Here is a 12,163-nt window from a genome sequence, read left to right as displayed (position 1 = left end):
TATAATTTTTTTTTAAAAAAATATATCTAAAAAGTTTGCATATTTATATTTTTTTGCTAGAAAAAAATATTCAATTCACGACCAAGTGAAATTCATATAACTAATACGTATTTATATTCACAGGTAAAACATAAGTTATTAATTGCTTGACGAACTCAATCCTCATACATAAACAATTCTCTGCATGAATGTGGCCATCTGAATCATCTGTTTAACGAGATCTTAGCCCATGAACCGATTGCTATCATGAGAAAACATAACCCCGTGTTTGGGGATTAAGAGCATGAAGGCATCCAGAAGCCATGGTCTTCCATGGGGGCTCGAAAAACAGCAAGAGAAAATCTGTCGCCCTTGTTATGCTGATCAAGAAGAGAGTCGTATATATGCAAGAAGTTGATCAATGCTTATCCAGAAATTATGAAATGCGTTGTCTTATTTTGAAGAAATGCCTTCAATTCCTTACCCTTGAGGGGGAAATAATCAAAACCCAAGAGTAAAAAGGTCCAAAACAGTGATGGTTTGAAAATCAAAATAAATTATCCAGAACTCACCATGAAGAATGTCTTCAATCTAAGAGGCCATTTTACAATATTAGGCATGAATCCACATCAGGGTCTTTGTTTACAAGGATCTTTCCAGGAGAATTATGAGAAAGTTTCCCATGTGCAGGCCATCTAGATCCAAGTGATGCTCCCTGAGTCTCTTCAGGTTATCTTCAACCAACAGATATCAGACATTCATAGACAGCTTCTGAGCAGCAAGAGCTTCAGCCTCGAGTGTTGGTTCATACAAAATTGTAGTTTCAGCCAGCAGCGAGGTCACGACATAAGGGTCCATGTTTGAGGCTGGACGTCTATCCTCCAAGTAACCTAATAATAGCAAATAGAAAGAAAAAAACAAAAAAGATCAGTAAACTGATGAACAATGCAGATGTTGATTCCAGAGACAGATCCAAAGCACAGAACAATAATATTAGCAAAAACAGGAAATAACTCGGTCCTGTGCACTCATTTTAATCTATCCAAAAAGCTTCCATTCATGGGAAATGGTCACAGGATTTACAACACTCGAGAACAATTGGGGTGTTTACCTTTTCCTTGCTTCTCAGTTTCACGTCCCACCCGGATGGAGCAACCACGATTAGCCACTCCCTGCATATCAACAATTGAAAAACCTATAAGAACTTCATGGCAAAGAAAAGCCCCTTCTGATTTATTTGTTTTTCAGTTATTCATTTATCTTAAGAGCATACCCAGGAAAAGGTGTCAATGCTTGCTGTCTCATGCTTTCCTGTCAACCTTCTCTCATTTCCTTCACCATAGGCACTAATGTGTTCCTTATGGCGAAGTGACAGATTTAAAATTGCCTTCTTTATTGCTTCAAACCCTCCTTCCTCCCTCATGGTCTTTGTGCTGTCAGACAAATAGTAGTATATAACTATCAGTATTCTCTTACATTTGGTCTGCCTTGATAGAATAATGCATTAATATTCACAGTAAAACAATAATGCTATTACCTATAATTGGTGTGGCATCCAGCACCATTCCAATCACCCTATCGACACAGCGAGAGATTACATGCATTCATGTTATTTAAGAGAACCGGAAAAACTGTGTTCTGAAAATCATAATAAAACTAGTTGCCAATATGTATTAATTACCTCTATTGGTTTTGGATCGAGTGAGAGCACAACACCAGCTTGTTCAGTGATTCTCTGTCAAAACAGAGGAAAAGAAATACAGAAAGTATTTTAATGTTAAAACACGCTCACATCCTCCCCATGTCCAATCTTCAGTTTTACCAATCTCTGATTTAGGCTATTCCAAAACATGCCGGTCTCGTAAATGACAGAGAAACATAAAGCGCAGCACGAAACTATTTGAAGAAAGAAGAGAGCAAAAGTGTATGAAGAAAATATAAGCAAATCTTTCACAAGGATACTGATAGGATTACAACAATGGTGTTCTTTCCATTTACCACCTTTCTCCTTAGAGTTTATTTCTTTTCATTGAAATTATGAATGTCATGGTGAATTACCTCTAGAATGTATCTCGAAATCCAGATATGGTCTCCAGCATCAATGCCCACACTGGGACCCACCTGATACTCCCACTGCAAAACAACAAAAACATCATATAGTGATTAAAGAGAGTTACACTGTAATGATACATCATTGAAGGGCAAATGCTAAGGGTAAGAGGCAAACCTGGCCTGGCATAACCTCTCCATTGGTGCCGCTAATGTTAATTCCAGCATACATACAAGCCTTGTAATGTGCATCTGATATGTCACGACCAAAAGACTTATCAGCTCCAGCACCACAATAATAAGGACCCTGAAATAAACAGAAATCACCAATGAACATTAAAATCCCATGTCATATAAGGTGATACTAAAAATAAACTGGGATTTTTACAAGCAGACTATATCACCTGAGGACCAGGATAGCCTCCAACAGGCCAGCCCAAAGGCCACTTCACGTTTGTTTGAAGTAAGGTGTACTCTTGCTCTATCCCAAACCTATGTTAGATCACAGAATATTAGCACATCTAATCCTAATCACATATTTATCACAAAGCATTCCAACTCTATTTCAAAACCTGCACATGTTGATTGTTAGAGGGAAAAAACACTAACGTAAGACTATAACGTGCTGAAACAAGTATGAAAGAAAAACCCAGACACCTTAAAAAGACATACCATGGAACTTCATCTATAACCTTCTTGTTACTGAAAATCTCAGCAGCCCGATGGCGTTTGTTTGTAGGGATGGGCTCGCCTTGTGGCGTGTATGTATCACACATAACCTTTGTAGAATGAACAAAACAATGTCAATGATGTGATTTATGCAGCTCAGCTTATACCTCAGAACCATAATTGCTGGTTGCTCGTCTTAAACAACACTCACCAAGATGTTGTTACCTCCACGGAATGGATCCTTGAAAATTGCCTGGGGACTGGGATAAGGTGTTGAGTCAATACTATTGCTTCAAAATAGAAAGAAATACAGAATGTTATCAGATTTCTCACGAGATCTTACTATAGAATAACCTCGCTATCCTCTCCTGGTGCTTGTCCAGTACTTGATCCATCATAGTTCCACTTGGGAAGCTCAGATGGATGCTCTATAGGCTTTGAAATTGTCTACAAAAATTAATTGATATCAATGAAAAAGGAAAGGGGATGAGAAAATCTAAATCCTTAATGAAAAGGCATGCAATTTATTTTCACTATTTAATATCATAAACATTTTATTACCCTTGACTTGCTACGAAGATCAATGCCAGATCCTCCAATCCTGTATCCAAATGAATAATATCATGAGTGATCCAAGTCTGCTTGCTGAAATGTCGAAAGATCATTGGTATAACCTTACTGATATAGCTAACTTAATATTTACTGTTCCAAGTGAAACTGAAAACTCAATCCGGAAAACACAAATTACCATAGCTATTCTAACTGACTGGACAGAAAACTGATTAAATTTGCTCATGTGAAAGAAATATCTTAGCATAGATGTTTGTACCAGATGTACTCAGCAATGAACTTGTCAGTGTACGGAGTAAGGTCCAAATTTAGAAGATCCTCCATCCTATTGATAGTGCTGTTCTCAGACTTGAGGGCAAACACTCTAAATTTAGCAGAGCTTTTAGCTATTCCTTTTTTGTTCTGCTTCAAAACTAGAGAACTCCACATCTTTGCAGTCATGGGACATGCAGGCGCTGAATTCTTTGCTATTCTCATCTGCCATTGTGAAGAGGGCGCCAGAATCTGTGCCATTTTCACCTACTCCTCCCTGGAAAATCAGAACAAATATAACTAACCAACAATTTAGAAATCAACAAATGGAAAATTATAAACACAGTAGTCTGGCTAAAAGGCTGTAACCATATCTGCTATGACACGCAAATCATACAAGAGAAGATCTATTAGCGACTGTTAAAACCAAAAGATAATCGTAAATGATCAAGAAACAATCTCTTTAATAAGAAAAATCAAGTGAAACAAGATAATTCTGAACTTGCTTCCTTTCTCTTTCATGTTACTGTGATTAACTTCAAAAATAAATAAGAACTACTTGTGAACCCTTTTATCAAATTTTCATTTTGGTTATAACATAGGCTAAAAGATTTCAATTCTCACTTTCAAGATGGTCCAACAAGTGTTCCTTCACTTAAAAGGACATGATTTTAAGAAGGGCAGATCAGTTTTCAAAAATCTAATATAAAATAACGTTTCCCCTGAAAGGGGAAAATCAATCAAGTGAGGAACTTTAACGGCCACAGTGATAGTCCACTGGTTAACTCTCTAAGCATCCCTCATGTGCGGACCAGAGATCATTGAGTGGCATAAATAAAGTTCATAAAGTGCATCTTTCATATTCTTCAAATGACCAAAAGAACCCCGACCAGCCTCAAGTTGGTTGGTCGCATCCTAACCAAAATTTACTGTAGCAGGAGGAAACTATCACCAATGCCATCATGATATTTTAAGAAGAAGAAGAAGAAGAAGAAGAAGAAGAAGGCTTTATAAGATGATCGCTTCAAATTCCATACAGTAACAACATCAAGATTGAGAAAAGAATGAACGATATACTCAAAGTGGCCGTAAAATATAGTAACAGAAGAGCCTAGGATCGCATTTCATTGTCCCAAATATCTAGGAGTCGATAGATATGTGAGAAAAACGTGCTTGCCTAATAGCAAAAGTCATTAAGTCATTATAGAAAGTTATCACTGTCAAGGAAACCGCTAAAAAGATTTGGCAGCGAAGTAAAAAAGCTGCTTAATTACCTGGGAACTGCCTAAAAACGGCTGGAAGTGAAACTGGAATGTGGGTTTTGCAGCAGTTGCCTCAGCAGAGAGAAAGAGAGAGGGGGGCAGATCTGCGTCTGGTGCAGAAGAAGTATATTTTAGTATAAAATACTGAGAGGCATTGATGACCAAAAACAAAAAGGTCTCTTGGCTTTTCCAGAGCAGATAGGGGTGTGCTATGAGTGGTGGAAAATAGTTTTTGTTCTCTTAATTATTCAAGATAAGGTTCTCTCAATCAATCAGGGGTTTCAGCTTTCTCTTTTTGCCGGGAAATTATAATTCATATAAATTTACATGCAAGATTAACGTAAGCTGATGATGATGATGGCGACTGAAATATATTAAAGTTTTGGTATTTGATGTGCCATATATTATACGCTTCTTCTAGTAACGTCAATAGACACGGGTGGAGAAAAACTAGCACTAAACCTCCCTTCATTACAATTTGTTTACTCTTCCTGGGGTTCAAATACTAGTAGAAAACAAATTGTCTTAATCGTAGTGTTAGAGAATTAATAATAATAAAAAAAAAACAAAAACCATTTTACTAACCCTACTCAAACACTCTAATCTTTTAGATGAAGATGAATTTTTTTATATAATATATAAACTGAAAACAAATTCTTTTAATCAATTCCTGAATAATTAATAAAATATTACTTAAAAACTCTTGCTCAACTCAACAGCTTAATATATATATATAACTAAAACTTATTTAAAAACCTCACTTATCAGTTTAGTTATTACATTGAGATATTTTTTTTATAGATATTTATATATGCAAAAATGTATTTCAAGAGAGCAAAAACCAAAGTTACATTTGCAAATATTTCTTTTTGCAATGTGATGAAACTAACCATATGGTTTGATTTGATTTTTTTCTATTCATTTAGTTACCAACATGTTTAGAACTAAACATAAATAAAATTGAATTCAATTCCATATGTTATTTGAATTTAATTAATAACATTTTACAATTTTTATATTTGGAATAAAATACTAAACTACATAATCAAATTCAATTATATTATTTTGAATACATGTAGAATTAAATTTAATTAGCAACCTTAATAATTTTTTCCTTAATTCATAAGGAATGTCATAACGTTCACGACAACAGACAATGGGTAAGGCTCCTAGATCGAGGGGGTTTTGGATATGTTTGAAAAATCAGAGATAAGTGGCTCTTCTTCTTCCTTCGCCCTTTTATGCCATCAACCCCTCTTTACTCTTAGGGTTGACAAGGTTTTTCTCTACTTTTTTTTTTCACCCCTAACCTGTTCATGTCTTTTCAATTTAGTTATTTTTTTCCCTTTTCCACATTAGGTCCCAATTTTCTCCTTATTCACTTATGTGTATTTCATACTTCAAGTTAGAGCTTTTGTATTTTACCAATGGAGTCTTCTCTATTTACCTAATCTTATGCATTCATGTTTTAGGGGTTTACATTCTCCTCTCCCTCAAAAACAATTTCATCCTTGAAATTTCAAAAAATATACATGTGGTAAAGAACAATACAAGATACTTCCTCCTCATTTCTGACCCCCTCTCCCACGTTTCTTCTTCAAATTGTGAGTTCCTACACATAATTTTTACTAGCTGAACTTTCTTATTCCTTAGTTCCTTCTCACTTCAATCTAAGATCTTTATTGGATTCATTTCTAACGTCAAATCTTCTTTTATCTCTATGGGAACTTGCGGTAGAAATCGTGATGGATCAATTTATACTTTCCTTAATAACGACACATGAAATGCGTTGTGTAATTTCTCCAAATAGGGAGTTAACCTTAATCGGTAGGCTACAGACCCAATTCTCTCTAAAATCTCAAACAAACCAACATATCACGAGGTGAGCTTCATTCCGAATTGAAAAATATGTTTTTATAGTGCCACCTTCAAGAACACCCTGTCTCCCCTTGAGAACTCAATGGGTCACCTCATATGATCGGCATAACTCTTCTGCCTATCCTGAGCTTCCTTCATTCTTTTCCTTATTACTTTCACCTTATCGGTGGTGATTTGAACAAGTTCCAGTCCCAAAAGTTTCCTTTCCTCAATTTCATACCAACACACAGAGTACGACATTTCCTCCTATACAAGGCCTCATATGGTGTCATACCAATAATGGTCTGGTAACTATTATTGTAAGTGAATTTCATCAAGGGTAAATGGTCTTTCGAATGTCCTCCAAATTCTAGGATGCACACCCTCAATAAGTCTTCTTATATTTGAATGGTCCTCCCTGATTGACCATCTATTTGCAGATGGTAAGCCGTGCTCAATTTCAGTCCTATACCTAGGGCATTTTGGAGACTGGGTCATAGTTTAGAAGTAAATCATAAGTCTCTGTCTGACATTATAGAAATTGGAATTCCATACAACCTAACTACATCATTCACATATATTCATCTCTAATTTATAGGGATAAAGATCTTAGAGACCTTTCTAATGGTTGAATCAAGAAATGATGTGACTTAATTGAAGTTCAAAACAATTAATTACATGTCATTTGTTAAATTTATATGATTGGAAAAATTTTCCTACCTTTTTTTTTAATTCATAACGGTCATTAATCTCTTATTGTTCATTCTATTAAAAACTGTTAAGGAATTAATTTAGTTTGTTAGGGTAATTGTGAGGCTGTATTATAATTTAAGTGTTAGCTCAACATAGTTGTATTATTGTTGGTCCATTAGCTCAAAGCTCAAGTTGTCTAATTTTGTTTTTCTACCCCTATGTGTGTGTGTTTGTGTGATGTTAGCACCTCTTCACTTAAAATTTTCTCTTTCTCGTGAATCTTCTTCCTGTAACTAAGAAATTCTCCCCCTTTTATTTGCTGTAAAATTTCTCTGGCCTCTAACTAGCAATGATTCATTACATTAGTTTTATTCCTTTTAGTAAGTTTTACATGCCTTCTTCTATTTCATTTATGGTACTGTTTTTAGGGTTTTTTTTACAATAAATTTAGGGTTTATGTTATGTGATTTGATATATGTTGACGAGGACCAGCCAACACCAAAATTAATAATGCCAAAGACCCATTAGAAGTGTCAAGTGGGTCAATTACAAGAGTTAAGGCAAAGAAACTTAAAGAGATATTAAATGGATTTGTTTAGAACATATAGATCAAGATGGACCTTGAGGAACTTGGGGCGTCAAAGGAGCATAAAGGACAATCTCTAATTTATCTAATCTAAATCCAAGGAAAGCTCAATCCAAGTCTTAATGGGGGTCAGTGTGTTCGGCGTAAAAGTCAGCCTTATTTTGGGCTTATTTTCCTAATGTTACAAGGGTTAAAAGTCAACAATTTTTCTTCTATTTTTGCAAGGTAATTTAGCCAAATTTTATCTTTAATGGGAGAGGATCCATATCATTCAAAAGAAAAAGTTTCCTTGTCCTTCAAGGAAACTAATGGGTGACAACTTTTGTTTTCTAAGTTAGAGAGGATTATTTAATGATTTTCCTAGTCTAGGAAGGAAACTAATTAATTCAATAACTAAAGAGGAAAGAATCATTATTTTTGTCCAAGAAAAACAAGAAAACCAAGCTCTACAAGGAAAAGCTAGAGGTAGCAACAAAGATTTCTAAATCAGACTTATTATCTTTTATTTTTCTTTATTAATTGCAGCAGGAACTTAGAACCTTTATTTATTTATTTTTTTAATGTTTGGGCTTATTTAATTAAGGGTTTGGGTGTGATTATAAGCAGACCTTCTACAAGTCCACAACTTGGGTCCATTAGGGTTTAAAAGCTTAAGTCTTAGTATTTATAGCTTTCTTATCAGACATGTATTAAGTAGATTTTGGAATAAAAAAATTATTTTCGCCGCAAACTATATTTTATGTGTTGGTAAGATATTCTCTCTTTCTTGGTTCTCTAAAGAATTGAAAACGACTTATTGAATAATAACTGACTTCATGATATCATCCTTATACTTCTCATTCACGAATCAATATTTATTAGGGAGGTTGATTCTAATAGTGCTGGTGCCTAGATATGAATGATCTCTATATCACACTCCTATCAAATCTGATTTACTTGACTTTTCAGGAATTAGTGTTTTTGCGCATGGGTTGCTTGATCACGTGATCAAGAGATTCACATCACATGTTATATGTCTGTTTGGATTGATTCATGTAGGTATATGCAGATACATATGAATTTAAATAGAATAGGAAGAAATTAATATGTAATTCAGTTTAATTGATATATATATATATATATATATATATATATATATATATATATATATATATATATTGTTTAATTGATGTATAGTGTAAAAGACTTTGAAAACTTTAATATTAGAAAGAAAATAAGGTAATATGGAAGAAATTATATAGAAAAAAGAATCAATATTGATGCTGGAAAATCTGTGTTGAGGTTAAAGATGATGAAATTTTAGTTTAGTTCCTAAACTTTTAATATAATTTTGGATGGATTGATTGTGAAGTTAAGAATGATGGGTTTTAATTTGCGCATTGATTTATGATATTTTCAGTTTAGTCTTTGAATTTTAAAAATTACAATTTTACTCCTAGATTATGAAAAAAAAATTACATTTCAAACCTTAGTCATGAATAACAGGTTTTAAGATAGGTTTTAATAAATAATCAAGATTTATTGATGGTTTATTATAAAATTTTTATGGTTTCCTTTTGAATTGAGAATTAATTTTATTTTGTGATAAAAAAAATTATATTTATGTATTTAGAAAGGCCTATAAACTGCTTATATGTGATTTATAGATGTTGATGCTTATGTCAATTTTAATCATTGTAATATTTTCTGAGTAAATAATATTAAATATGCCAATGAAATTAATACTAATATATGTATAATCATGAATATGAATAATACTATATCTGAATTAAATGAGATTAGTTTGATTATCTGTTTTTTATTTGAATTGTTTGATTTTGGAAAATTAATTTGAAATGGATTCCAGAGTTATACAAGTCAGAATACCTACACTAATATGGACAATGTTAATCTATGTGCATATAGTATAATATGATTACCTAGCTAGTTGGGAGTGATATTAGTACATGTTAAAACTTTATTTAAAAAGATGCATTTGATTGTTTTAATTGTCAAAATTATTATAATATATATATATAGATAATTTTGACAAAGTCTTGAACAAGAAAATACATAAAATTAAAAACTCTTTTTCTTTACAAAAGAGTAACGTATAGATTTTGATTCTTAGTTTATTCTCGTTTGTGGTACCTAGAATAAAAGATTGAGTTAACCCATATGAAAATTTAATAAAATATTCAAGGTGACATATTTTTTTATTAAATATTGAGATAGCAACTCATTAAGTCGACTTGGGTTTCACGACTTAACCCAAAAACCCACAACCCAAGTCATGGACTCTATTGAGTTTAGTAACTTTTTTAATCAATTTTTTATTTTATTATTTGATAAAAAAATAGATGTTCCCATAATCAATCATCAACCCAATATCGGTATGTTTGTTTAAAATCGTGATAACCATATGTAAAACAAATCAAAACAAATTATAAAATTTAATTTCCAATCAATCCAAGTTAACCCGTCAAATCTATGATCCGAGTCATGGACTCTGCTAGGCCTAATAACTTCTTCTTTTTTAAAAAAATATTTTTTTATTTAATTATATGACAAAAAAACACTCGTAAATTAAGCACCAACCAAATACCGATATATTTGTTTGAAAACGCGATAAACCTATAAAAAGCAAAATGAAACTAATTATAAAGCCTAATTCAAAATAAAACAAGTGTTAAAAGATAAAATTAAAAAAAACAAAGTTAATAAAAAATCAATAAACATCTTACGTTGAAGGATAAAATTAGAAAAAAAAATCAAAGAAAAATAAAAAAGCCAGACATGCAGATTTGGGTGGCCCATGACGTTTAGGCCTTTATAAAAAAAGTATAGGAACACAGGCCCAGTGCATTTAAGCCTTTTTTCTTTTATTTGTTTAAAGGGCGACCATCCACCATTTATTTTTTGGTAAACAATATATACTAGATGGCATCGTCTATGATTTTAGTGACCACAAATGGTTGGAAAGTCGAGCTTCTAACTTTTAAGGCTAAAAAATCTCATTTCATTCATTTTAATACACCAAAGGAATCTTGTGTACTACTATTTTGGTGTCCAAACCAGACATATCTATATATATCCAGGCAAAAACATACACATGCTCATGTAACAAAGAGATTAGACCTTCTCTTTCCTTAATTGTACTAAAGATACCAATCTTTAATTCTTTCTTATCTTGTTCAGTATCCAAATTTATTACTTCTAGCTCTTCGCTAGCGGGTTTCCAGGTTTTCTCATAATTTTCTACCACCCTAACAAACTCTTTTATGTCTTCTTCTCCCCAATCTTTGTCACTCATTATAATTATATTATCAAAGTTTCGCCAATTATTCTTAGTGCAGTGGGTTTGTGGATTGATGAAACTTTTAGGATTCCTAAAAGTGTATGGTATGCTTGTGTAAGTGTGTTTTTTGCATGAAAGATAAAAAACAAAGACACATTTTGGACATAAGAAAATGTATGATCTCATAAAAATAAAAAATGCTCATTTGATAAAGAAGGTCTTGTGGCATTATGAACCAAATTGCCATCAAAACTAAAAACAGGTAGAAACAACAGAACATAACAAGACATTCAGAAAAAAGGTAAAATATCAAAACAAGACAAAACACTTTAGCAAACATGGTCAAACAAGAAAAATTACTTTTTGAACACCATAGGAGTAGGCTTCATCTTCAAATTATGGTATGTTTCTCTTTTAGCCAACTTCTTCACAAAAGCTTTTGTAGAGACGTCGTTGACGATATGCACAGACAACTGCGATAGTATCTTATCTTTTACTTTGACCCTCACTTCCTCAATTTGTTCCTCATCTTTACATTCCAAAGCACTAATGTGGATGTCTGTTATGCCAGATCCGATGACTGTCACAGATCTTGGAAACGTTGTTTGGAGTGGTGGGATGATGAGCTCTTTTTTTTTTGGCTCCTGTCCTTTAATATTCTTCATTCTAGCTTTCTTTTTTTTTTTTTATCCTAGCAACTCACTTGTAATAGTCTTTCTTGGGCTTATATCCAAGCTCAAATCTCTAGTCAACATACTTCAGTTTCATCAAATTTACTTGCTCATCAAATCTCTGATGACAGAAATCTCATGCTTCTGGAAGCAATTAGCAACCATTTTTGTCGCTTTTGAGATTTTTAACCTTAGCACAGTGCTTTTAAGAACCCATTCAACATCTTTAAAAGCATGAATATTCCTGTCTCTATAGTCTTTTGCCTTGATGAAATGTACAACCACATTCTTGATCATA

General features: G+C 33.0%; 1 protein-coding gene across 2 annotated transcripts; it reads right to left on the bottom strand.

Moving 5' to 3' along the window:
- Positions 1 to 415: 415 nt before the first annotated feature.
- On the bottom strand, positions 416 to 5,217 carry LOC133697427 (glutamine synthetase leaf isozyme, chloroplastic). 2 transcript variants are annotated; one of them, XM_062119963.1, is made up of 14 exons: positions 4,794 to 5,217; positions 3,527 to 3,796; positions 3,259 to 3,298; positions 3,041 to 3,144; positions 2,909 to 2,957; positions 2,701 to 2,807; positions 2,433 to 2,520; positions 2,207 to 2,335; positions 2,038 to 2,112; positions 1,661 to 1,714; positions 1,517 to 1,554; positions 1,253 to 1,412; positions 1,091 to 1,151; positions 416 to 869 (listed from the first exon to the last, which is right to left on the bottom strand). In XM_062119963.1, the coding sequence occupies exons 2-14, from the start codon at positions 3,778 to 3,780 to the stop codon at positions 730 to 732; spliced, it is 1,299 nt and encodes a 432-aa protein (XP_061975947.1). In that variant the 5' UTR covers positions 3,781 to 3,796; positions 4,794 to 5,217; the 3' UTR covers positions 416 to 729. The 2 variants fall into 2 exon arrangements, with proteins under 2 accessions (XP_061975947.1, XP_061975948.1); XM_062119964.1 differs by lacking the exon at positions 4,794 to 5,217 and adding an exon at positions 4,144 to 4,293.
- Between the last annotated feature and the right edge of the window lie 6,946 nt (positions 5,218 to 12,163).

This window comes from Populus nigra, chromosome 6 (assembly GCF_951802175.1).
Source record: "Populus nigra chromosome 6, ddPopNigr1.1, whole genome shotgun sequence".
NCBI classification, from domain to species: domain Eukaryota; kingdom Viridiplantae; phylum Streptophyta; class Magnoliopsida; order Malpighiales; family Salicaceae; genus Populus; species Populus nigra.
Note: the sequence above shows the minus strand (reverse complement) of the source record. Positions and strands in the feature narration are given on the sequence as shown.

Bases quoted from the DNA above. Each gene is read 5' to 3' on its own strand.
- LOC133697427 (XM_062119963.1), bottom strand. From the start codon at position 3,780: ATGGCACAGATTCTGGCGCCCTCTTCACAATGGCAGATGAGAATAGCA. The intron at 2,808-2,908 runs GTGAGTGTTGTT...CATTCTACAAAG, and splicing joins GTGGAGGTAACAACATCTTG to GTTATGTGTGATACATACAC. The intron at 2,521-2,700 runs GTATGTCTTTTT...GATCTAACATAG, and splicing joins GTTATAGATGAAGTTCCATG to GTTTGGGATAGAGCAAGAGT.